Here is a 26,048-nt window from a genome sequence, read left to right as displayed (position 1 = left end):
TTTTATTTCTTGTTTCCTCTCTCCCCCTTTTCCTTCATCTCCCTTTTTTATTTCTTGTTGCTTTCTTCATTAAAAATTCATTCTTTTCCTTTTTCACATTCAATATGATTTACTGTAGTCATTACTGCGTGTACGACATCCTAGTTATCTAAAAAGAAAAATGACCCTATATAGGAACTTTGATGCAATTCCTATTCTTGTATATGGTTTGAAAGTTTGATTTAGTACAAACTAACCACTCCACTATAGTAGACTTACACACGTGACTTTTGTAAACTTCTCGCCCAAGACTGTGTCAAACTCACACTTTATCCGCACAGCTCTCACAAGTTCACCGCTTTATCGTTCTACAGTTTAACCGCCAATTTTAATGTATGTGCGCCACCACTGGAAATCTTAGAAAGTGCACTTGCCAATTATCCCTTTGAACACACATCAAAAAACTGGATCTTTTCTTAACAAAGAATAGCACACAATGTCCTTAATTCTTCGATTCAGATCCAAAGATGGAATGTTTAGAGTCAATACGGACTCATCTTCTACTTTTCAAACAGTAGTCGATCAATTGTCGCTGAAGCTACCGACTACAGATTATGATCAAATTACAGTTTCAGATAAACCAAATAATAAGAATGATCTGGGTTCTCAAGCAAAGACTCTTCTGTCAATACTACATCAAACTATATCTGAATTGCAACTCAAGAACGGTGATTTACTTTTTTTAAACTATTCCAATGCTATACCACAAGGTACTCTTGCCTCTACATCATCTACTAAACTGCAAAGTGGTTCAATTGCCATAAATTCATCTGGAGGTTCATCTGGACCTGCTACAGCCTCTGGTGCCAACGCCAGTACTATCAGAGTGTCTCCCACGACTCACGGTCCAGTTAAGGTCTCCCAGTTACCCATTGACGATGAACTTGATTCACAAGATGGGATATTGTCCAGACCAATCTCTTCGATGTGCAGACATGGTGCCAAAGGAATGTGTGAGTATTGTTCTCCTTTACCACCATGGGACGAGAATTACCGCAAGGAACATGCAATCAAGCATATCTCGTATCACGCATACCTTAAACAACAAATGGCCAAGTTCAACAAAAAGGAGTTGTCTTCGTCGTATATTGCGCCTTTGGAGAACCCGAATTATGCCATCAACTTGAACTGTAATGAAGGTCATCAAAGTTACCCACGGGGAATATGTTCCAAATGTCAGCCGCTGCCCATTACTTTGCAATTGCAAAAATTTCGAATGGTGGATCATTTGGAATATGCATCGCATACTATTTTGAATGACTTTATCAATGTGTGGCGATCAACTGGAGTCCAAAGATTTGGGTATTTGTATGGGAGGTACGAAAAGTTTGACAAAGTGCCAATGGGCATCAAAGCGGTTGTTGAAGCAATCTATGAGCCGCCACAGCATGACGAATTAGACGGGTTGACTTTGTTGGACTGGGAAGATGAGCCAATTGTGGATGCAATTGCTGCAAAGTTGGGCTTGCAGAAGGTTGGTATAGTTTTTACTGATTTGACTGATTCTGGAAACAGAGATGGTACTGTATTGTGCAAGAGACACAAGGATAGCTACTTTTTGACGAATTTGGAAATCATAATGGCGGCAAAGTTTCAAATCAAAAATCCAAACATAACCAAGTATGCCAACCTGGGCGAATTTAGTTCAAAGTTTGTCACTTGTGTGATCTCTGGTGGGTTGCAAGGCGAGATTGAACCTCGTTCATACCAAGTAAGCTCCAGTGCTGAAGGTTTGGTGAAGGCCGATATTATTACTGGATCAACGCAACCGAGCCAAATTTATGTTAACGGAAACAATGATACTCGATATGTTCCAGATATACAATATTCCAAGATTAATGAGTATGGGTTGGAAGTGAAGTCGAATGCAAAGCCTACTTTTCCTGGAGAGTTTTTGCTTGTTTCTTTAACAGATTCGTTTCCAATCGATCCCAAGCCATTGTTTACTAGTAAAATTAGTTATGTCATTGAGAACAGGGAGTTTTTAGGGCACGGCGATATTGATGGTCTGGATCATTTGCAAAACCTCTCGTCTGTTGCTAAATTTATCAAACTGAACGATTCTGAGCTATTTGATTTCCACTGGCTTGTACATGTGGCCAAAATGGGGATCTTGAGCGAAGAAGAGTTAAGTTTGCTTTGCAAATACGTGAAGGAGAAAAAGTATGATGACTATTTACAGTTGATGGAAAGCGGCGGTTGGATGACTTTTTTAACCATTTTGGAGCAAAGTACATAGAATAAATAAATAAAAGAAGTTTTTTTTAATTGTGAATAATAGTATGATCACAATCCATTGGCATAAACCAATCTATGAGAATATGTGAGATTGTACTATTTTGTACTCACCATAGGTGAAAGGTAAGCTCAATCAAGGCATGTTTCAAGTCAAGACAAAACGTGGAGGGACTTCAGAACTATTGGATGTCCTAAAAAAAAATTCTTTTGTTTTAATTTTTGTATATACAGAATTAGAAATTGAAAAAAAAAAACAAAAAGTAGAGGAAAAACAATAAAACAAATGGATAAGCTTGAAGCATATATGTCAACGTAATCTATCGTGTGTTTCATCAAACCTCGTGAATTATTTAACCAAAAACAAAAAAAAGGATTTGTTTTCCCTTGTTTTCCCTTGTTTTCCCTTGTTTTCTCTTGTTTTCTCTTGTTTCTCGTTATTGCTCTGTATTCCTCTTCTTTTGCTCTGTATTGCTCTATTTTTTGCTCTATCCTGTTTATGTTTTGTTTCTCTTTCTTCGATTGTGATTCTTTCGAAGTGTCCAGAAGATTAAAGAACAATCTGGAATGTCCTTTAGCGCGATGTACACTACCATGTTCTTGGCAAGTGCTACCAAATGAAAGGCATCACAGTGTTTAGTGTTGAGAAGTATAAAACTTCTTCTTACATTTGTGCCATCATCTTCTTGTGTCAGCAAGTTCACAGCTGAAAAAAAAAAATATATATATATTTAAAGAATAAAGAGAGAGAGAGAGAGAGAGTGTGTGTGTGTGTGTGTGTGTCCCATAGACATTTGAAGTGAAAATTATTTGAAAGAAGTTTATACATAATTTTTTTTTTTTTTTTCCTTTTTTTAAGAAATTGTGAATCCCCTTTTCCCTTTAAAAAAAGCACTTTTCCTTTGGTCTTTTTTTCTTTTTTTCTTTTTTCGTTTTTTGGGTTTAAGAGCAATCATTTTCTTCTTTACTTGAAACTAGAAAAAGAAAGTTTAGATAAAATCAATTCACATATATACTCGTCATGTCTACTCCATTTGGTGTTGATTTAGGTAATAACAATACTGTTATTGCTTGTGCAAAGAACAGAGGTATTGATATTGTTGTCAATGAGGTCTCAAACAGATCCACACCATCCCTTGTTGGATTTGGTCCAAAGTCAAGATACCTTGGTGAAACCGCCAAGAATCAGCAAACCTCAAACATCAAGAACACCGTTGAGAACTTGAAAAGAATTGTTGGTTTACCTCACGACCACCCAGACTTCAAGATTGAAGAACAATACTTTACAGTTCCATTGCTCCAGAATAAGGAAGACCACGGTGTCTCTGCCAAGGTGAAATATTTGGGCAAGAACCAAGAGTTTACAGCTACTCAATTGTTGGCTATGTACTTGGACAAGATCAAGGACACCGCCCACAAGGATACCAAGGGTAACATCTCTGATATCTGTTTATCTGTCCCAGGATGGTACACCGAGAAGCAACGTCGTGCTGCAGCTGATGCTTGTAGAATCGCTGGATTGAACCCAGTCAGAATTGTTAATGAGATGACTGCCGCCGCTGTTGGTTACGGTGTTTTTAAGGCTGCCGATTTGCCTGAGGATGATTACAAGAAGGTTGCATTTGTTGATGTTGGTCACAGTTCTTACCAAGTCTCCATTGCCGCTGTTAAGAGAGGTGAGTTGAAGATTCTTGGTTCTGCTTATGACAAGCACTTTGGTGGAAGAAACTTTGACCATGCTATTGCTCAACATTTTGCTGATGAATTCAAGGGTAAGTACAAGATTGATGTTAGAGAAAATCCAAAAGCTTACTACAGAGTGTTGACCGCTGCTGAGAAATTGAAGAAGGTTTTGAGTGCCAACACTCAAGCTCCATTCAACATTGAGAGTGTTATGAATGATGTTGATGTCTCTTCTTCATTGACCAGAGAAGAATTGGAAGAGTTGGTACAGCCATTGTTGGCCAAGTTGAATGTTCCAATCGAGGCTGCATTGAAGGATGCCAAATTGGAAGCTAAGGACTTGGACTCCATTGAAGTTATTGGTGGTTCTTCAAGAATCCCAGCTGTTAAGGATGCTATTTCCAAGGTTTTTGGTAAGCCATTGTCATTCACTTTGAACCAAGATGAGGCTATTGCCAAAGGTAACGCATACATTTGTGCTTGTCACTCACCAACTGTTAGAGTCAGACCATTCAAATTCGAAGACTACAACCAATACACCGTTTCGTACTTTTGGGACAAGGAAGATAATGAAGATGAAGACCACTTGGAGGTTTTCCCCAAAGGTGGTTTGTTCCCAAGCACTAAGATTATCACTTTATACAGAAAGGGTCCATCTTTCGATGTTGAGGCTAAATACACCAAATCTGAGGAGTTGCCAAAGGGAACTGAGCACTTTATTGCCAAGTGGACCATTGGCAATGTTGTTTTGAATGAAAACGAGCCATCAATTGCTGTTAAGTTGAAGTTGAGAAACGACCCATCTGGATTCTACACTATTGAGTCCGCACACACCGTTGAAGAGCAAATTGTCAAGGAATTGATTGAGCCTACTCCAAAAGCAGAAGGTGCCGAAGATGCAGATGAAGAAGAAGAGCAAGAGCCACAATACAAAGAAGTCAAGAAATTGGTTAAGAAGAATGACTGTACAATTGATGTTGTATGTGCTGCTTTGCCAAATGCTACACTCCAATCTTTTATCGAGCAAGAAGCACAAATGATTATGGAAGATAAATTGGTTGCTGACACCGAAGAGAAGAAGAACCAATTGGAGGAGTACATTTACGAATTAAGAGGTAAATTGGAAGATCAATACAAGGAGTTTGCCCAACCACAAGAAGTTGAGAAATTGACTGGGTTATTGAACAAAGCTGAGGACTGGCTTTATGGAGATGGTGAAGATGCCAAGAAGGCCAAATACATTGCCAAATATGAAGAATTGGCTTCAATTGGTAACATCATTAGAGGTAGATACTTGGCCAAGGAGCAAGAAAAGAAGGAACAATACAGACAAAAGCAAGAGGCTAAGCAAGCCCAAGCTATGGCTGAAAAGATGGCTGAGCAAAGAAAAAACGCTAAAGCCGGTGGAAAAGATGCTGAAGGCGATACCAACATGGATTAATAGTGTTTAATTTATATAATTTCCTTTTTTTTAGTAAGTATTTTCAATCCATAACACATCTTATAGAAGAGCAAATAAAGAGTAATGTAGAAGGAGAAGGAGCAGAAATAGAAGATGAAACTGAAGATGAAGCTGAAGATTAAGAAAGAAAAAAAAAATAATATTGAAAAGACATCAATAGTTAGCCAAACAATTTTTAATTTTGATACTTCAAAACGAATAAGGCAATTACGTGCTACTCTAAGAAGAATATGACTTATCATACCCAAGAAGCCATCAATGAATGGTAATGGAATTGTTCTATCCTTATCACCTACGTTTGCGTATCGGTAAAAAAAAAAGACTAAATGAAGAAAAGAAAACGTAGATTCTTTATTCATCTCATTTTTTTTGTAGAAAAATGGAAAGAAATTGAAATCTGAATGTGTGTGGGTGACTATCACTCGCCAAACTATAAATTAAAAATAAAAATAAAAATAAAAATAAAAATAAAAATAAAAATAAAAATAAAAATAAAAATAAAAACGCAAAAAAAAAAGTAGTCGGAAAATGTTTCATATTCATTTTACTTGAGGTAGGAATGTATTGAGAAACAATTATATATAGATGTAAACCTATTGTATCTTCTTTTTATATTTGATCCGATTTATTTTCATTTCTTCTCTTCGACTTACATCTCAAGTCGTCTTCTTAATAGACATATTGGTAAGATTAAGTGTTTCACTTGCTAGTTACAACATTGTTTAAAATTGAGTATTTTTGTATATTCGGCCGCATAAATTTTTCGTGGAAAGCCAGCTTTTCTATTTTTTTTTTTTTTAATTCCGCGACCACATTTTCAAACAAACTAACCCGTTGTGCCACTGCCCACGATTCGATCAAATATATCAGAATAACTCAAGTGTGGCGAAACCATCATTAGTGATTATAATATCGATTATCATTAACTTACAGATAACAGAATACCAGGCATAAACGCAAGTGCATATTCACACAGAAATACAAACAAACAATCACAAACACAGGCTATACCAGAAATTTTGATTATTTTTTTCTTTTTCTTTTCCTGTTTTTTTTTTTTTTTTTCTTTCTTTTTGTAGGTTCAATTTACTACAGAGTTCAAGCAATTATCCCAAAGTTTTGCAATTTTAATTACATACATCATTAGAACGCAAATAGATATCACATGCCGAAAGCACAATCAAAGCTTTCATTAGCATTACAGCAGGCTGATACCATAGAGCAAGAGCAACAACAACAAAGCATTGCATCGAGATTAAATAAAAGTCATCATGATACACTGCAAAAACAGCGGCACCATTTCAGAAACAAAAGTGCAGCATCGAGCTACTCGAGCAATTCAAACAATTCACATAATGGCAATAGCGACAATACTGTAGAAAATAACCATAAAGATAGCAATAACTATGGAGGAAGTGGCAAGACTAACCTTAATTTTAACCTGAACATTAATAATAGCAATAACAATATCAATCACACTGGTAATGTCGCTACTAACGCCAGTAACATCAGTGAAATCTTTGGTAAGCACAGAACTCATCGAAAATCAAATGCTTCAAACTCAAATAATACCAGCATGTTGTCAACATCCACTCCTAGTTCATCAACCATTTTCCAAAGCAATGTCACAAATGCTAACAATGCATCATTAGCTAATGCCAATATTGATATAAAAAAAGACGCCAGAGGGTTTGCGCCAAGCCAAAATGGTGCAGTTTTCAAACCTATCCCGAGTCCATCTTTGCTCCCAAATTTGGTACAGCATAGCTCACCATATGTATCCACAACCCCATCTTCGGCAAGACATTTCAAACCTGAGTTGTCACCATTAAAAACCACATTTGGCGATGATGATAATAGTGACGATGATGATGATGGTGGTGGTGGTGAAGGTGAAGGTGAAGGTGACGGCGAGGGTGAAGGTGAAGGTGAATGCAAAGGCAAAGGTAAGGGTGTTAATGAAGATAAATATCAGAGCATGAATGTGAGTGAGAATAAAAGAGATCCAAAGAATGAGAGAGGATGGCTTGCAAACAATAACACACAAGAAGAGGAAGGCAATTATAGTCCCACAAACAGCTTTGACGAATATGAGCCTGAACTTGAATTGAAACTCGAATCAAAAGGACCACAGTACAACTTACATCAACAATATTATCAAGCAAAGAATGTAGCAGACGAGAAAAGAAAGAAACAAAAAGTGCATGAACAACATATTCTTAGTCCCACAAAAAATTACAAAGCAGAAGAAAGTACCAGCACTAAAGCAGAAAAATCAGGAAAGAAAGGGTCTGCAAAAGGTGTAGACAATGAAGGATCCCGCACAGATGGGTTCAGTAAAGATGAACTTTTGTTGGAAGATGAGGACCAAGATGATTCTGATGATGAGCCCATGAATCCAGCTGACGAAGAAGACCTCAAGGATTATGGACCAGGAGGCTATCACCCGTGCTATATTGGCGAAGAGTACAAGAATGGGAAATATACACTTGTGAGGAAGCTTGGATGGGGTCACTTCTCTACAGTTTGGTTGGCAAGAGATAATGACAAACAGTGCCATGTTGCTGTGAAAGTAGTCAGATCAGCAAAACATTATACAGAGACTGCAGTCGATGAGATAAAATTGTTGGACAAAGTAACAACCTCCGATGTAAACCACCCGGGACATCAACATGTCATTCAGTTGTTGGATACATTCACTCATAAAGGCCCCAACGGTGTGCATGTTGTGATGGTGTTTGAAGTATTGGGTGAAAACCTTCTCGGCCTAATTAGACGTTATAAACACCGAGGCATTCCTGTGGTATTTGTCAAACAGATTGCCAAACAGCTTCTTGCCGCTTTAGATTTCTTGCATCGGACATGTGGTGTGATACATACTGATTTGAAACCTGAAAATATTTTAATTGAAATTGGAGATGTCGAGCAAATAGTCCGTATGGTGGAGCAAGAAAACTTGCAACGGAAACTACTGAAGAAGCTTTCAAAGTCATCCAAGTCATCAACACCAAGCAGCTCATATACTCCTCATTCACTTACAGGGAAAAACTCAGTAGAGAAAACAGCAGTTGGATCTCTTACTTCACCGTCATTGGGACGAAGCGGAAGAAGATCACGCAGACATACATTGATTACTGGATCGCAGCCATTACCATCACCATTGAGGACTTTGAACAGATCCTTTACTAGCATTTATGGTTTTTCAACAACAACAGCTAATACGCCAATCAAGGGGATATCGATCAATAATCAAAACAATCAAAATAATCCTAATAACCACAATCATAACCATTATACCTCCAACAATTCAGCATTTGCTGCCTCGTCGGCATTGGCATCAGCAATTTCTGGACTGGCAGCGATTCCGTTGGCAACTACTGCAGAGCAACATAACGAAGATGACGATGAGATTGACCATACTTTAAACAACTCGTTATCGTCAATGTCTTTAACAAATTCAAATAGCTACCAAGCAGCCAATGTTGACCCTGTACAAATACCAAACGAGTCAAATTTCAGATTGGACGAGTCTTCAAATGTTACCGATGTTAACGATGTTATTAATGAAGACGAGTTGATCTCCGTCAAGATTGCCGATTTGGGTAACGCATGCTGGACTGATCATCATTTTACCGATGAGATACAGACTCGACAATATCGTGCCCCCGAAGTTTTATTAGGTTACCACTGGGGCTGCTCTAGTGACTTGTGGTCCTTTGCTGCTCTCATCTTTGAGTTACTAACCGGTGACTATTTGTTTGATCCGCGCGATGGTAAATCCTATAGCAAGGACGATGATCACATTGCACAGATTATTGAGCTTCTTGGTGGGTTTCCAAGGATGATGCTTAAAGAGTCAATGTATGCACGAGACTTTTTCACATCAAGGCACGAATTACGCAGAATTACAAAGTTGAAACCATGGGCATTGAAGGATGTTTTGGCTGAGAAATACAAGTTCTCCATTCTGGATGCAATTGAAATTGCAGATTTCCTTTTACCGATGTTGACGCTTAGGCCAGAAGAAAGAGCAGATGCGGGTGGTATGATTAACCATCCATGGCTACGGGACGCATTGGGATTGGAAAATGTTGTGTTTGAGCGTCCTGTTGGCGGTTCGGGTGATGATATACCTGGATGGGCCAAAGAATTGTGTACAACTACAACACACGCTGCTGGTACTTTTACTCCAAATAATAACAAGTCGCATCAACATCATTATTATCATTAAGGTATTTGAAACGTGTCATAGGGGTAGAATGGTGACATGACGAAAGGATAGAAAGACTATGCAAATTACTAACATTTAGTAAAAAGAAAAATTATCATCCTTATCAACGCTTCTATCCTTCATTATTCACTTCATTGATCAGCTGGCTACTAATGCCCATTTATTGTACAGATTTTTTACTTCTTGAAACTATTTTCTGTTTATTATTTGGCATTTCTCTTTTGATTCTTTCTTTCTTCCTTTCTTTTTTTCTTTTTTTCTTTCTCTCTTTTCCTTCCTTCTTGTAATGGACTGTACCAAGCTTCCATCTCTTGTATATTTTTTCATTCAACTTTTTCCCTTTTGTTCCTTTTACTTTTTATTTTTTTTGGTTTTTTGGCTTTGCAACTTTAAATGTCAATATTTTATGTCGGCTATACTTCTAAGCGTACATTTGGTAGCATATTTGAAAATGCCGAAGAATAATGGAGTCCGCACTCTGGGTGAACAACAGGTTTCAACTACCACTCTTAGATTAAGTCGTTGTTCCTATCCACCGATTCCATTTTCATCCAACAACTTCCATCACTACCTTTTGTTTCCAATTGACAATTGTATTTTTGTCCTCAGTATTATATTTCTTTTTTTTTATTATCGATTAGTCTTTAAGTTTTAAATAAGTTCGTCACTACCATTTAGGTAATAATGTTGCAAATTGAACAGGAAAATTTACTTATACAAAAAACACTTACAGAACGGTTGTTCCCAGTTGAAGGAGACTCACTCAAGTCTCTTGATCGTATCATTACCGATTTCGACTTTACTACATACCATATTAGCACTGTGTCTGGTGACAAGGGCAAATTGCTTATATCGATTAGTCAAAAATGTTGGGACGATTTAGTCAAGTGCGATAATGTTGCTTACTTGCAATCAAAGTACGAGCAATACAAAAGCTTGACCATTTTAGACAATTCTCAAATCGAGCAAGGTTACAATTATTCACTTATCTTAGACACGGAAGCCTCTGTCGCGCAGGATGACGAAGAGACCAGATTAAAGTTAATTGAGGACCTTGCACTTCTTAGACGTCATTCCATGGCAGCACCATTCCATAAGGCGTTTAATAGGTATGATGAACTAGCAAAGAAATATGCCAACTCCAACACTTACGCGGAGGAAATCCAACAAGAGTTGAGTGGCGAAGAAGTCATTGTTATAAAATACAGGGGTGTTGATGAGACAATCTACCTTAAACCTTCATTTGATCGTGTTACCGTAATTTTTTCAACCTTATTCCAGGATGAAACAGATAAGGTGTTTGGTAAGGTTTTCTTACAGGAATTCGTTGACGCTAGAAAGAGATCGGTGCAAACTGCTCCACAAGTCTTGTATTCCCACGTAGATGCTCCGTTGGACATACAAAACTATATTCCACAATCGAAGAAGGGCAAGATCAATGATGATAATAAAGGATATGTGACATTTGTATTGTTCCCTAGACACTTGGTTCGTGGCGACAAGAGAGAAAACTGTATTTCGCATATCCAGTTGTTCAGAAACTATTTCCACTACCATATTAAATGTTCCAAGGCGTACATGCATTCCAGAATGAGATTCAGAGTGAAGGAATTTTTGAAGATTTTAAATAGAGCCAAGCCAGAGAATGTGGATGACGAAGGTAAGGTTATTGAAAATAGAAAGACTGCAAGTGGAAGAAGATTCGATGTTAAGGCATAGATTGAACTAGAGTCTTAATCTACTTTTTCTTCTTTTCCATCTAAATTTTCTTCTTCTTCTTCTTCTTCTTCTTCTTCTTCTTCCTCCTTGGTTTTAGGGTTTTTTTGTTTCCTTTTGTTCTACGACCAACACCCAATGGATGGGTTAATGTTTATAAGAACACTGATTTAAAAAAAATATAGTACTTAAAGTTTTATTTACACAAGTAAAAACGAAGAACAAGTTCACTCCAAATCTTCCTCTTCCTTTTTTTCGTTTTTCTTTTTTCTCTTTCTCTTTTCTCTTTTCTCTTTTCTCTTTTCTTTTCTTTTCCATTCCAATTTAGTTTTCAATTCTGTTTATCTTCCGTTACTCTAGCAACTTTACTCCATGAATTAAATCATCGACATGTGTATATAAATTCTTCTTTAGCGTAATGTTGTAAGGTTAATATTCACCCCTTGTGGTTTACTGCTTAGGTTTCTTCACACCATATCTACTCCTAGATGTGGTTCTGTTAGCTACACCTGCCAAATCGTAAGCTCCTCTTACCAAATGGTACTTGACACCAGGAACATCTTGAACTCTTCCTCCGCGTACTAATACAACATGATGCTCTTGCAAATTGTGGCCCTCTCCTGGGATTAATGCACTGATAACTTTACCATTACTCAATCTGACTCTTGCACATTTTCTCAATGCTGAATTTGGCTTTTTGGGTTTCAAAATCATGATACGTAAAATGACACCTCTTTTAAAACAATTATTCTCCAAATCTGGTGATTGTGTGGGACGGATCTTCACCGGATCGTAATGTTTGTAAAATTGGATTTGATTGATTGACGAGTACCGAAGTTGTGAGAAAGTGGAAGAAGATGGTGATAATGATGAAGAAACCAATGAAGTTGGCCCAAGTTTTGCATGCTGTATAGATTGGGCATATGGCGTAAGAAGCTGAGATGCCGAGACTGGTCCTGAAGTTAAACGGCGGCTAACAGACCCTAGGATCGATCTAAACATTATGATTTGATGAGCAAATTATATATGAGTATAACTGAGAAATATGCCTCAATCAATAAACTAAAACCAGAATCACAATAATATGGGTAATTTTGAAAAGTTTTAGAATGCGAGGAGTTTAAGTTCGTGAGCTTTTTTTTTTTTTTTTTCCATCCACTTGAAATGGTAATAAAACAGGCTCGGGCCAGGAAGAAGAAGAAGCAAAAAAAAAAAGAAAAAAATAATAATAATTAAAATAATAAAGAAAAAAAAAAAAAACAAAGATAGAAACAGCCTGAACCCGTTTCTTTAGTTGCAATCCACCCACTTTATATCTTTCAGTTTTCTTTTCTTTTCTTTTCTACTTTTTTTTTTTGTTTAACAATACATTGTATCACCCCCCCTACGCCTTTTTCCACCAACGCCAAAGTGAATTCGAAGATGTTTAGAACGGTATTATCAAGATCAATTAAAGCTAGTCAAAGATCTTTTTCTCTGGTAGCACCAATGCAGAAACTCACCCAGCTTCGAGCTTTACAACCAGTTTGTCTCGGTCTTAAAGCACCATCTGCAACCACCCTCAACTTCACTCGTTCATACGCAGGATTTCCAGCTTTGCAAAGAGATGATGCCAAGGAAAGAATCATTGAGTTGTTGGAAGGTTTTGACAAAGTTGAACCTGAAAAGGCCAAAACCATTACCGAGTCATCCAGTTTTGTTCAAGATTTAGGCTTGGATTCTTTGGATGTTGTTGAAGTTGTTATGGAATTGGAGCACGAATTCAACATTCAAATTCCAGATAATGAAGCCGACTCGATAAAGACAGTGGGACAAGCCATCGATTACATCATGGCACAACCCGATTCATGTTAATAAAAAGAATGTCTTGAGACTCGTGCGTCCTGTTTTAAGAAAAGGGTTTTCATTGTCATTGATGATAAAGCAGGATCTTATATAGTATCTTACGTAGTATCACATAACGATTAGGATAATCTCATGTAATCACAAATATATACATACATACATACATACATACATACATATATATATATATATATATACATACAAAAAGCTAAAGGAAAATATATATTTAAACAGGCTTCAATGAATTGTGTGTTGATATTTAAAGCTATATTTCTATACTCTACGTTTGTAACCCATCCTACCCCTTCCTTTAGTTCATATCTTTTCTTCTGAGTCACACACAGACACAGTGAGAGACAAAACAAACTAGGATTACTTTTGACATCTTTCGAGCCTATAACAAAGCTCTATATGATGGTGTTAAGCACAAACATAAGCTATTCTTTTTCTTTTTTTGTTGTTGGTTTTTAGATAGTCTATTCACCTAATCAACCAAGATCAGTGGACTCTACTTCCTCCACAACAAAGTGTCGCGAGTGAGTGTCGCAAAGGTTTCACGATTTTCTGCGTCATGTTGCGTTTCTCGCCAATTAAATCAAGACGAAAAATAATATAGCCATAGATGATCAACTTACCAAAGTTGACTCAAGGTTTTTCAGCCCTACAAATATTACATCAACTAACAATGGTTTCAGTATGTAACATTCAGTTTTGAATAGTGATGGAGCTAACGATTAAACTCCAGCTTGTGAAGAGTTTCAGAATGGCCATACTTGTGAGATGACAAGGTGTTCCAGCTGTCAATAGGAATATAATACTAACCGATTGGATAGTACGTCAAAGGTCCAGCTTACAAAGCAATTTCACACTTCGGTAAATTAAACGCACCATTGGTAAGGTCTTACATTCCAGACTTGGTCTTCTGGGGTGGTGCTGCAGGTTGTGCCGTTGCTGTTTTCACTGAAGGTGTTCCATTGTTCCAACAAACTTTCTACGAGAAGATCCCTTTTGTTGGTCAACACTGGATTGAAGAACAAGACCCAGAATCAATTCCACAATAATTGAACTGGAGAATCAACTAAAGTGAAGAACCGCCAAAGTGGCCCAAAAAAGAACGGCTAAGTAGAAACAAGAGCTGCATCCATCAGAAAACAATAAATTGATTGAAATAAAAAAAGAAAGAGAAAAAGAGAAAGAAATGGTGGGTTAAATCAAAAAAAAAAGAAATATGTTGAAATAGAATATATATATATATATATATATATATATGTATATGAGTTCAATGAAGGTATTGAATGTTGGAACCACTTCGAGCTAAAAATTCTTGCTCAATCAAATTTTCTAAACATTCGTTAAGTTGAGTAACATAAACGGGTCTTCGCGCCTGCAAAATCTCAATTGCTCTATTAAGCAAGTCCAGTACATCAAGACTCGACTCTTGTTTCAATATTCTCATTAAAACACTTTTATACTCCTCTACTCTGTTATGGTTTAAAATATCAAGTGCATCAGAGTCCGAATCTCTCAGCAAAATATGATTTCCTGTCTTATGAGTGTTATCTTCATCGTTGAAACTAATAATACCGTTATTGTTTTCATTATTGCGATTTTTTTTGAAAGATTCATTCGCAGAACCAATTGGCTCTTTGATCATTGGAAGCTTGAGTTTTGGAGGCCCCTTGTATTGCAAGTTGTACAAAACCTTCTCACCTTTCTGAGTGACAATTTTCGATTTGCCCAGATTCATTGTATTGAGAACTGCTTGCAATAATGACAAGTTCATTCCAGATTTAGCACCGAGTTGCTCCAAGGTGTACAGGGACTGCTCATTAAACAACATAATTAACACCGCCTGTAACATGTTTGCAGTGATTGACACTTCACCACTCGAAAAGTTACCGCTGATGGTCACTTTATGGAACCTGTAATTACTGCTCCAGTCAAGATTTCTATTCTTTAGTTTTCGTTCTTTACCATGGTAAAAATCGTCAAAACTCAATAGCAATTGTTCCATTTCCTTTGGTATCTTTATATTCTGGTAGTCAACGTTTGATACATCTGGCCATACTTTCCTATCTAGAACAAGTGCCTCGAATTCGATGCCATTTATCTGTTGCTGGCTAAATTCTAAACCTAAAGATTTAGAGACTGACAAATCTTCAAACATAGACAAAAGGGCTATTGATGCTTCGCTCTCCACTACTTCTCCAACAAGTTCAACAACCAAAGTCTCTTCCTCATTGACGTTCAATGACTTCTTTAGAAGCAAACGCCTGGAAGCTTCTCGTCTGTATACGCTCAAGAAATCAACTTTATTTTTCAAAGCTTTAAAATATATCATAACAAGGTGTCTTGCTTTTTCGAATGATAATGTGTATTTCATCTGCGGATAAGATTTGAAATTCGATTTGAAATATGTATCACAGAATTTGTTCATCAGCTGGATGATAAATATATTATTTGCTTCGTCATTAACAAAGTTGGCAAATGAAACATTGAGTTTTTCACGAAACTCTGCATCAGTTTGGAAATTAAAAGCACATTGTTGCTCTAGCTTGTCCAAAATTCGCTTGCCATATAAAATAAAGCTGGGCCATTCATCAATATTGACTACTCCCTTTCTGTAATCATTAATACACACATCCAACGTTTTCTTACAATATAGCAGCCATGAATAAGCAAATCGAGAAATTCCCATCAAACCATGAGTATGATAAACTTCACGACAATAATTGATCAACATACGCACTTCTTCCGGCGACTCAATAAGCAAGTCAAATTCACGATCAACGAGCTCTTCCCACTCACCTCCAAAAATGAGCTTGAATGACAATTGCGAAATTAGTTTTTGGATAAATAATTTACTTTTACTGCAGCGATTATAAAACAGTGCTTCTTTCTTCAAAAATTTAAACACTTTTGCCACCTTTAATGCATTATCTGGTGCATTAAGTTGATCATTCTCGATTTTGTCCTTTGTATCAAGATCTTCAATAATGTGCGTCAAAGAAATCGTCTCTTCAATTTTTTGTATCACGGCCAAATCAACTTTATTCAATGTTGAATCATCCAGCGCAATATTTAAAAACTGTGTGAGATCTTGATAAAGTAGGGTAAACTCATGATATAGCTTTAGAACATCACCCTTGCCATCGCTATTGCCATTACCATTGTCATCGCCATAGCCTTCGCTTTCATCAGTCAACTCTCTAAAATAAACACTTTTTTTGTAAACAATCTTAACTAAGGCCAAGTAGGTTTGTTTCATTGAATACAGAGAGTCGGGTGTGCTAGAAAAGGGAAAATAGAAATTTGCAAATTTGTTAGTTGCATACTTGGCTATTGGTGTTCGAAAATGATGTGGCATTAAGTAATACGTATCAAGGTAATAAAAAAAGTGCGCCATTTTGGTGAAACAAGTTTGCCATACCTTCCATTTATTGATAAAATTTTGACACTTCATGATTACTTGATCATCATCTTCATCATCATCATTAAAGTCAACTTTGTCTCTGTCGTCATTTAAAAAAGTTAAATCATTAAACTTTCTTTCCAATTTTTCAATAAGAATGTCGCTAAGCTCCTTCATCTCCGAATGCTTGTATTTGCAAACACTTTCTGCCAATCGGTAAAGATACACCAATGAGTGACCCAAAGGTTCGTCATTTATGATTCTGTCCATTACATTGAATAAAACAGATTTTGACATGCTTAGTCGCTGTTGAATAGTATCATTGGTATCATTGGTAGCAGCTAAACCATCACCGCCACGGTTATCATGATCCTCTTCAACAAATGATGAAAAACCCTCTATGTTTGAAATGGCATCTCCGTGGTGTAATTTTCGTCTTTTATCAGTGGTTTCCAATTGTAACTTGTTTTTCTCCTGCAGGGGTATAGCAGAATGTGTTATCATATGCGACAAAGTCCTCTCGTGTTCTGCAGATGTTCTGGTTTGATTTAAACTTAGTATCTCTCCAATTGATTTAGGCATAATTATGTTGGTGTATAGATACCTGGTTGCAAGTATCAATGAAGCGAGAATATATGACATTCTGTGGCTGATATTTGCACATTCTCTCTCTCGCCTTTATTTAATATTTATGCAATTTTTTGTATTGTTTGTTCCCCTTAATTCCCTGCTTCATTCTTTCTACATTTTTTTTATTTATATATATTTTTATTATTTTTTATTTTATTTTTCCAATTGTTTAATTTTGCAAAATAAACACAACAGTGAATAATCAAAAACTCTTTCCTATCGCAGACCTAAAAAGACTTACACCAATACAGCTCAAAAATGTCCAGTAGCAATACACCAAACCGGCAACCTATACTGCAAAATCATGCTAAAGCTCAAGATCCAAAACACTTAACTACAATATACAAAAAGAATGGTAATTTTGATAAGCAGAGGAAAGAACTACTAGAGAATTTTAAGGAGTCCGAAACATGTAAAAACTTACTTCTTAAGCTACAGATCATGATCGAGTCCAAAGTGAAGCATGACCCACTGATACTAATTAAAAATAAAGGCAAAATGGCAGCGTTGATCCAAGGGGAAATAGTTAATCAGCGTTCTGGATCACATAGTCTGAGCAATAACAATACCACCGATAAGGGCACAGGTGTCAGTTTATCAGAAAAAGAATCTTATACTCAAGATTCTAATGGACCCAGTAACACTATATTGGGAATTGTAGATCGGGATATACAAGAAAAAATCATAGAGTCTGAAGAATTTCAATTTGCAATCAAGGAAGAGCTTAGGGATATTAAGCGTAGATTGTTGGGTATTAGTGATGAAGAATATGCCCAAATTAAAGAAGACGAAAGGTTGAAACTAGAAAAGCGACAGAAGGAAGAGCTAGCGCGAAAATTACGATTAGAGCAAGAAATGAAGAATAGAGAAGCACGAAGCTTTTATCAAAAAAAGAAAAGTCCCGGACCTTTTGGTGGAAGTAGTAGTGTTAGTGGTCCCCCTAATGCCAGCGTTGGTGATAGTTCTGGTGCTGGTGCTGTTGGAATTAGCGTGCTTAGTGGGAATTATCGTGTTGGGAAATCGGCGGCTAATTATCGAAATGCAGGATACAGCGCTAGTCAAGAAAAGTCAGAACAACTGCAAAAAAAGAAAGACAAACCACCTGTAATGATGTATTAGATAATAATCTAACAAGTTTAAAGAGTGAGAGGGAAGAGGGAAAAACGAAGAGAGAACAGAGAAACAGAGAACAGCTTTTTTTCAAGATTCAAAGATATTTGAAAAAAGATTTATTAATTACTGTACATTTACATATACTCACCATCCCTTTGATGGATAAACAAAACAAATTGAGTAAACTAGGAGAGGGAGAAAAAAAAAAAGATTAAATAAGCAATCACGACTCTGTTATTCATCCTCTTCAAAGATATCTGTAGCAATGGACATTAACTTTTCAACAACCTTACTCTTGTAGCTCAAGTCCTGTGCAGTGCTTGCTGCATCATTGAATATGACTGGTCCCCAAATGATTGCCAAAGATTTTGCATTCATTCTGTTTTGTGCCTCATGTGCGGCTATTTTGTTCAAGTGGAATATTAGAGCTCTTAATGTGAAATAGGCTCCATCGGGTAAATTATAAACCAAGTGATGCAACTTCTTGGCAATGTGGTGCTCGTCATTCAGTTTGACTGTCTCGATAAAAGACTGGGACTCTGCGTTGGTCACAAGCGGTTCTGGCAAGTTTAAAAAATAACGCTTGAGTAACGATGCAATGCAGAAAATGTCTGAATCAAGGACGTTACCGGGGTCGATATTTTTACCTATTTGTAAATAATTGGTAAAATTCTGGTCAATGGCATCTCCAAGTTTCTTTACTTGGTTGAAATTCGAGCTTGTTCGATAAATACCAACCAAGTCGATACCATATGTTTCAATAACTTCAATACACTTACGAACCACAAGCGGAACATTATCGACTCCAGCAAAAGTGATAACTTCCTCAATAGATACACCAAATGTAGGCTGCTTGTTGATTTTCACTGCATTAAGTGGCTTGGGGCCATTGAGATTGGGTGTCGATGGTTGACTAGCGGGGTCAAGGGACAGATACCCCTTCGGCGCAGCTTCATTCTGGGGATTTGCAGAGGAGGACAAAAAATCATTCTTTGTACGAATAGAAGACTCCTGGTTTGGGCCAGATTTAGGTATCAAGCTACCCGAATATGGAGCCGAAGTGCTATTCGCTTGTTGTGATTGTGATGATAACGATGGTGATAATGCTGTTCCTGTTCCTGCCGCGGGCGGTGATGAAGTAGTATTCAAGAATCCACTCGATGGAGCTCTATTGTGACTCCATTGGTTACCTGCAGTATTTCCTGTAACTGCTGCCTTGATGCTGCTAGCACTGTTATCCATCCTCGAGGTACTTCCGTTCATATTGTGGTTACCATAGATGTTACTACTAGTATTACTATTGTTGTTGTTGTTGTTGTTGTTGTTGTTGTTGCCACCACCGTTGTTATTATTTAAAAATGGCTTCCCAATGTTGCTTGTTTTCACCAAAGATGGATGTACTTGGTAATCAACGGGAACAAGAGACTTGTTGTGACTCTGGCTGCCGCTCTTGAGCAAGAAATGGTACAAATCTTTTTCGTTATCGATAGAACTTGCCATTGTTTTCATCGAGGTCTTTGTCGACTGCAAGGGACTTATCATAACACCCGAGTTCATGATTAAATTCTCGCACCAAGTTGCATATTTTTGAAGTTGCACATTCAATGCAATGTCCATCTCCAAGATCAAATTCTTGAGCTTTTTGGCGTTATTTGGACGGTGGATAACCAAAATCTCATCCTTCAACTTTTTACAAGTTGCCACCCGGGATTTGTATTCCAGATCTGCAGAGTCTATCTTCCTTTGAAGGCCGTCTTCTTGTTCGCTAACGGTTTTACGACCAAATGATTTTTTCGAAGGATCGGCGCCTTTGAGTCTGTCCAATTCCTCGCAAAAGTGATTGTATCTGGACCTTGCCTTGTCTGCTGCCGAGATTGCATCCATACATTCTCGATCCTTTTTCTTGTACTCGTCCTTAATGGTCTTTCTGGATCGCGTGATTGTATTTATCAAGGAGGTTAACTCGTCGTACATCGTGTTTAATGCAGTTACGTAGCTCAGTCCGACGCCGTACAATGTTTCGTCAAACTCAATGATGCGATCCATTTGGAACTGAAGAGAATCGCTCTTCAAGTTCCTACTGTTATTTTTCATTTGTGATCTGATATTGCTGGCAAATTTCTTCAATTGGTTGTAGTGGTCATCTTCGATTTGGGCCTTTTTCTTGATGAATTTACTAAACTCTTCACCAGTGGAAAGACTTTGCTTTAACCTATCCAGTAGCAAGTCAAGTGCTGAATCGCTATTGAGAATAGATTTGATTTTGGAATCGGTTTCTAGCAAGTTGGCGGAATCTGATGTACTTGTAGTTCTACTATTGCTTTTTGCGGGACTTAAAAATGACTGTGTAGTAGTCGAGGTAGATGCTAGTGTGGAAGCAGAAGCACTCTCAATTGGAGCTGGCGGCAAGTCTGTACTACCCTGAGGGTTTGTTTGAGAACTTGTACTATTCAACTTATCTGACATGACGATACAATAGTGAGTGATTCAATCCAAACTCTGTTTTCTTTATCTATTCACGCGCTCGAAAGAATAATGATTTACGAGAAGATAGCGGCTATAGGTGTTGTTGTTGTTGTGGATGTGGATGTAGTTGGAGTGTGTGTGTAAAGGGAATCGAATATATTATACATCAAGTAAGAGAGAAAGAGAGAGAAGGAAGAAAAAAAATATATATATATATATATGTGTGTGTGTGTGTTTTGAATGTTGCATGTGTGCGTTAAAAGGGTTGGGAGACGACACGAATAACTGTTTCACACAAAAACTGTTTCTCACGACACACACACTCTCTCTCACTTACATACATACATATACATACAAACGAACAAACGAACAAAACAAACATTAAAGAGAAGCTAACAATACAGTAAAAAAGAAAAGATAAAATTTATAATTCTCACCATCACATATTGTCAAATCACAATCAAAGCACCTCAGTGTTTTGTTATCCAAATACAGTATACCATGATTATCATAAATATATGGAGTCCAAGATCTTAGAACTGTGCGCACAGGTACCTGAAAGTGTCTACAATTGACATCTCACTTTTCAAGTCGGCCAGCTGGTCCTGTTGTGGATGAGTATTTAAGTTTGTATTTAAATTTGTACTTGTATTTGTATTTATGTGTGCGTGCGTAAGTGACTGTCGCACCAGGTTGAAAGTCAAGTCACGCAAAGTACATGTTTATTTTCGCAGCCTCTTTTGACCTAGTAACATGGCTGAGCCATTATTAACAATACAGCATATGCTTTTCCATTCTATTTCTTTTACAATTATTTAGCTTTCACTTGAATGATTCCGTCAAAGATCAATTGAGAGAGAGGTACTCAAAAATCACTATTGACCATTCGATATACATGTACTTAAAGGTCGCTGAAATTCATTCATATTGTTTCAAAGTCTAAATCTCCAACCAACTTAGAGTAACACAATTTGTATAAATATATATATATATATACATTTTACAATATATATAAATACGGTAAAAAAGAAATTGTGTACAATTTTCACACAAAATTTAGACTATAAATTATTCATGAAAGATAAAAAGGTAAAATAAACAAAGAAGAATTCAAAAAATTCGAAACTTTCAAAGTCGAAACCACTCAACTCTATTGTAGACAAAATTCTCAATTTCACAGATCTTTCAACCCATGTAAAAAGTTACTTGGACCAAATTTAACACCTTATGTGTAATTGTGTGTGTGTGTGTGTGTGTGTTTATTTTATTTCCTCTTTTTTTTTATATAGCTTAATCTATCCTCTTCGGCACCAAAGGTTGTTTCAATGAATTGACATAACCGTAATAATAGTTCGCTACCATTTTCGGGTATTTCCCGACACGGTTCTGTTCCGAGACTTCTACAATTTTTTTTTTTTTTTGGTGCTTGTTGTTGTCGATCTAAAAGGCCGACCAAGAGCCGCAGCCCCACCTTTTTACCCCCACATTATTCCTAGCCACTTTTTCATAACTTTATAACTACTTCACCCCCACTTCCCACCTCCACCCCTCCACTAACACAAATATTTCCAAGCACCAATGATGCAATTTTTTTATCAAAAAATTCGGCTACTAGAGCGGAACACCCCCGTCCCCCCCTTTTTTTCTTTTTACTCTTCACTTTTCCCTTTTCCCTTTTCTTACGTTCCCATAACTAGTTTATCACTCTTTTAAACTCCATCAACATTCATATTGGTAATAAAAGGTATTTAAACCTGCCCATACCACTCCTGATTTTTATTACCCATAAACATATCAGATTCATTCCAATTACAAGTGAAATTTTTAAGGACTACCTCACTTGCAATTAAAGATTTTTCCATGGCTACTCAAACAGGATACGGCTATGATAGTCGCTTCAAGACAATACAAAAATTTACCGATTTGCCCATACCTGAACCGGGCTCTCTGGAGGTGCTTTTGAAAATCGAGGCAGCAGGATTATGTCTTTCGGACCCACACACCTTAATTGCGGGCCCATTGGAAAGTAAGCTACCCACAAAGACCAAAACGAAATTCGTGATGGGTCATGAGATTGCTGGTAGTATTTATAAAGTGGGCCAAAACCTAATAAAGGATTCGCGTTACCCAATTGGTGGCAGGTTTGCATTGCAGATTGGTCACAGCTGTGGAGTATGTGAGAATTGTCGTTTAGGTTTGGATGGCAATTGTGAAGGATCGTACCAAGCGTATGGCTTGAATGAGGATGGTGGATTTCAACAATATCTTTTGATCAGAAACTTGCGCACATTGTTGCCCATTCCTGAAAATGTTAGCTTTGAAGAGGCTGCAGTGTGCACAGATTCGGTATTGACCCCATTCCATGCAATCCAAAAAGTCAAACACAAATTACAACCCACTACAAAGGTTTTGGTTCAAGGTTGCGGAGGTTTGGGGTTGAATGCATTACAAATCTTGAAAAATTATGGATGCACAATTATTGCCACCGACGTAAAGAAAGAGATTCAACAGACGGCATTGCAATATGGTGCTACGGAGTTTTACACGAATGTCAACGAGTCTCTGCACAAGCCACAATCATTTGACATAATTTTTGATTTTGTTGGTATACAAGCCACAGTGAATAATTCAGACAAGTATATTAAAAAAAGAGGAACTTTATTGATGATTGGGTTGGGCAAATTCAAATTTGTGATGCCCAACTTTACATTTGCTTATAGGGAAATTGAAGTTTTATACAATTTTGGCGGTAATTCAAGTGAGCAATTGGAATGCATGGAATGGATTGCCAAAGGTCTCATCAAACCAAACGTGCAGGTTGTTGATTTCAACAAGTTACCTGAGGCTTTGAGTGACTTGGTGGAGAATAAAGTCAAAGGTAGAGTAGTTTTTAGACCAAATAAGTTGTAGATAATGTATGTGTACACGTTAATGGAACAAAATAATCATCGCAATACCTTATATACATATGTGTATATCAATGTCTGTATACTTGTATAATAAAATATTTGTATGTGTAACTTCAAGCATTTGAATTTCGTTTTCTTTACTGATCTTTTGCTTCCGTTTTTGTTTTTTTTTTTCAATATATCTTTTTGATAGTGTTTATTTTGTTTTCTTTGAAGGTTGTGGAGTATATATGGGATTGGCGAGCAAGGTTTGTGTTTGTAGCACCCACTAAAACCTTTGCCGGACCCGCACTACAATCGTTAATTCTCAAACAATAAAAAAAAAAAATTGCATAGCCATTCAATTAGTTTTCCGAAAGCCAAAATTAAAGAAGAAGAAAACGAAGAAGAAAACGAAGACGAAGGAAAAAAAAAATAGTTTTGGTAAACTTGAATTTCCAATTTTAAATAAAGAACAATTTGACTTTACATACATCACGATTATATATTAGTCCTTATTCTCACAATGGCCAAAAAGCAAGCAGGAGAAAACTCAAAAAAAGCTGCAGGCAATGCACGCAAAGCTGAACAAGCTAACAAAAAGAAACAAGAAGCACAAGCTGCTATAGAGCAGGAGGAGAGTGCCGAGTGGGAGAAGGGTTCTAAAAAGGGTAATAAGAAGCTAGAAGAAGAGCAATTCAAGAAGGAGGAGGCTGCACGTAAGAAGAGAGAACGAGATGCGTTATTGGCTGCTGAGGAAGCCAGCTTGCCATCGAAACCAGTTAGTCTGAAGCAAAGAGGTGCTGCAAAAGTTGCTGCAAAAAGGACTGGCAAGATTGATGATTTCTTGGATTTCAACAAGGATACGCCCGAATTGAGTGCAAGTGGTTTGGATAACGCATTGGCAGCATTGGCATTAACTGGCAAGGACTCTGGTGTTTCCTCAAAGGATATAGATAGACACCCTGAGAGAAGAGTTAAAGCGGCTTACAATGCATACGAGGAAAGGAGGTTGCCAGAAATTAGAAAAGAGAATCCGGGCTTGAGGTTGCAACAGATTAAGAATTTGGTGTTTAAAGAGTTTCAAAAGCTGGAAGAGAATCCAATGAATCAACAGACTAATGTTAGTTATAATGCAACACGAGACGAGTTGGAGAGTAAGAAGAAAGAGGTCAGAGAGGCAAGGGAAAAGAAGTTTCATTAATTTTCGATAACTGTACCTTGTACTTTATAAGACTTACCAAAATTCAAGATGTTTGGTTGGAATTTTTTTTTTTTGGGGGGGGGGGGGATTTTGATAAAATAACTTTTTTTCGGTTGTCTTCATTCTGTATTGTGAATAGGGATTGATCAACGCAAAAGAAGGTGGTTAGCTTGACATATATACATCAAATAGAAAGAAAATTGTAGCTTTTCTTTATCTTCTAATTACGGAGCACCACCAAGTAAACTTGTTTGTCCGTGTAAATTAATCAATATACATTTCTGTACTACAAGATTGTAAAATAGAACTAGAACTAGAAATAGAAATAAAGATAATTGAAAAAAAAAAAAAAACGAAGATTTAAAGAAGAAAAAAAAAAAAAATTGGAAAAGAAGTACGCGTCATCATTGCCCGAAAATCCTGAGAATCATTTGCAACAGTAATGGGGAGAAAAAATAAAAGAAAAACTCTCTTTTCTCTTTCCTTCCCACCCCCCACAACTGAAGCAGCCATAATCATGGGTGTTGGATAAATCTCATTAAAAAGAAACAAAGTTAAGGGTAAGTAGTTGTTTTTTTGAAACTTTGAAGGTAAAATCTTTATACAAGTAGCTAGAGAGTGATTTAAGTATTGAAAGTACACACACAGCAGATGATAACTCTACATTTCGTTAATCTCAAAAAGGAGGCAATGTTCCTTATATTTATGTGTGCATAGGGAGAGGGGGGTTTTGTATACAAAAGTTGCAGCACCAATCACCAATCACCAATCATCAATCATCAATATTACAATAGCACAATAGCATAGTAGCACAGTAGCACAATAGCACAATAGCACAATAGCACAATATTACAATAGCACAAATTCACAATACACAGTACACCTTATAGTGTAGCTTGGTCAAGTTGAAGTCGGTACACGGGTTGAATGAAATTATTCTAAAAATATCAGTTCATACAATTTGAAATTGACAGAATCAAAAAGAACGGCAATAACAAAAAAAGAGTGTAATCAAATTAAAAAAAAAGGGCTAGAGCGGTCCTCTTCATCATCATCATCATCTTCTTCTTCTTCTTCTTCTTCTTCTTCTTCTTCTTCTTCTTCGTCATTTTTGTTCACTATCT

General features: G+C 36.9%; 12 protein-coding genes across 12 annotated transcripts; 9 read left to right on the top strand and 3 right to left on the bottom strand. All coding sequences in view use genetic code 12, as the record gives it.

Moving 5' to 3' along the window:
* Nucleotides 1-475: 475 nt before the first annotated feature.
* On the top strand, nt 476-2,278 carry NPL4 (nuclear protein localization protein 4; the record flags this gene model as incomplete). Its single annotated transcript, XM_001527101.2, has 1 exon — nt 476-2,278. The coding sequence occupies one exon, from the start codon at nt 476-478 to the stop codon at nt 2,276-2,278; it is 1,803 nt and encodes a 600-aa protein (XP_001527151.2).
* A 1,017-nt stretch (nt 2,279-3,295) lies between these two features.
* MSI3 (adenyl-nucleotide exchange factor) lies at nt 3,296-5,398 on the top strand (the record flags this gene model as incomplete). The annotated part of the gene is made up of 1 exon (XM_001527100.1): nt 3,296-5,398. One exon carries the CDS (start codon nt 3,296-3,298, stop codon nt 5,396-5,398), a length of 2,103 nt encoding a protein of 700 aa, XP_001527150.1.
* Nucleotides 5,399-6,584: 1,186 nt separating this feature from the next.
* SKY1_1 (serine/threonine protein kinase, CMGC) lies at nt 6,585-9,650 on the top strand (the record flags this gene model as incomplete). The annotated part of the gene is made up of 1 exon (XM_001527099.1): nt 6,585-9,650. One exon carries the CDS (start codon nt 6,585-6,587, stop codon nt 9,648-9,650), a length of 3,066 nt encoding a protein of 1,021 aa, XP_001527149.2.
* A 684-nt stretch (nt 9,651-10,334) lies between these two features.
* On the top strand, nt 10,335-11,369 carry ARC35 (Arp complex subunit; the record flags this gene model as incomplete). The annotated part of the gene is made up of 1 exon (XM_001527098.1): nt 10,335-11,369. The coding sequence occupies one exon, from the start codon at nt 10,335-10,337 to the stop codon at nt 11,367-11,369; it is 1,035 nt and encodes a 344-aa protein (XP_001527148.1).
* Nucleotides 11,370-11,816: 447 nt separating this feature from the next.
* On the bottom strand, nt 11,817-12,368 carry PVL30_001945 (uncharacterized protein; the record flags this gene model as incomplete). Its single annotated transcript, XM_001527097.1, has 1 exon — nt 11,817-12,368. One exon carries the CDS (start codon nt 12,366-12,368, stop codon nt 11,817-11,819), a length of 552 nt encoding a protein of 183 aa, XP_001527147.1.
* Nucleotides 12,369-12,788: 420 nt separating this feature from the next.
* Nucleotides 12,789-13,220, top strand: ACP2 (mitochondrial acyl carrier protein; the record flags this gene model as incomplete). Its single annotated transcript, XM_001527096.1, has 1 exon — nt 12,789-13,220. One exon carries the CDS (start codon nt 12,789-12,791, stop codon nt 13,218-13,220), a length of 432 nt encoding a protein of 143 aa, XP_001527146.2.
* A 676-nt stretch (nt 13,221-13,896) lies between these two features.
* On the top strand, nt 13,897-14,272 carry QCR10 (ubiquinol-cytochrome c reductase core subunit 10 qcr10; the record flags this gene model as incomplete). Its single annotated transcript, XM_061119267.1, has 2 exons — nt 13,897-13,905; nt 14,045-14,272. 2 exons carry the CDS (start codon nt 13,897-13,899, stop codon nt 14,270-14,272), a joined length of 237 nt encoding a protein of 78 aa, XP_060975250.1.
* A 218-nt stretch (nt 14,273-14,490) lies between these two features.
* Nucleotides 14,491-17,205, bottom strand: PVL30_001942 (uncharacterized protein; the record flags this gene model as incomplete). Its single annotated transcript, XM_001527095.2, has 1 exon — nt 14,491-17,205. The coding sequence occupies one exon, from the start codon at nt 17,203-17,205 to the stop codon at nt 14,491-14,493; it is 2,715 nt and encodes a 904-aa protein (XP_001527145.2).
* Nucleotides 17,206-17,511: 306 nt separating this feature from the next.
* PVL30_001941 (uncharacterized protein) lies at nt 17,512-18,372 on the top strand (the record flags this gene model as incomplete). The annotated part of the gene is made up of 1 exon (XM_001527094.1): nt 17,512-18,372. The coding sequence occupies one exon, from the start codon at nt 17,512-17,514 to the stop codon at nt 18,370-18,372; it is 861 nt and encodes a 286-aa protein (XP_001527144.2).
* A 228-nt stretch (nt 18,373-18,600) lies between these two features.
* On the bottom strand, nt 18,601-20,832 carry RGD1 (Rho GTPase-activating protein; the record flags this gene model as incomplete). Its single annotated transcript, XM_001527093.1, has 1 exon — nt 18,601-20,832. One exon carries the CDS (start codon nt 20,830-20,832, stop codon nt 18,601-18,603), a length of 2,232 nt encoding a protein of 743 aa, XP_001527143.2.
* A 1,860-nt stretch (nt 20,833-22,692) lies between these two features.
* On the top strand, nt 22,693-23,742 carry PVL30_001939 (uncharacterized protein; the record flags this gene model as incomplete). The annotated part of the gene is made up of 1 exon (XM_001527092.1): nt 22,693-23,742. The coding sequence occupies one exon, from the start codon at nt 22,693-22,695 to the stop codon at nt 23,740-23,742; it is 1,050 nt and encodes a 349-aa protein (XP_001527142.2).
* A 504-nt stretch (nt 23,743-24,246) lies between these two features.
* PVL30_001938 (uncharacterized protein) lies at nt 24,247-24,924 on the top strand (the record flags this gene model as incomplete). The annotated part of the gene is made up of 1 exon (XM_001527091.1): nt 24,247-24,924. The coding sequence occupies one exon, from the start codon at nt 24,247-24,249 to the stop codon at nt 24,922-24,924; it is 678 nt and encodes a 225-aa protein (XP_001527141.2).
* Between the last annotated feature and the right edge of the window lie 1,124 nt (nt 24,925-26,048).

This window comes from Lodderomyces elongisporus, chromosome 2 (genome assembly GCF_030384665.1).
Source record: "Lodderomyces elongisporus chromosome 2, complete sequence".
In the NCBI taxonomy this organism is placed as follows: Eukaryota; Fungi; Ascomycota; class Pichiomycetes; order Serinales; family Debaryomycetaceae; genus Lodderomyces; species Lodderomyces elongisporus.
The sequence above is the reverse complement of the archived record's forward strand: the minus strand, read 5'-3'. Positions and strand labels throughout refer to the sequence as shown.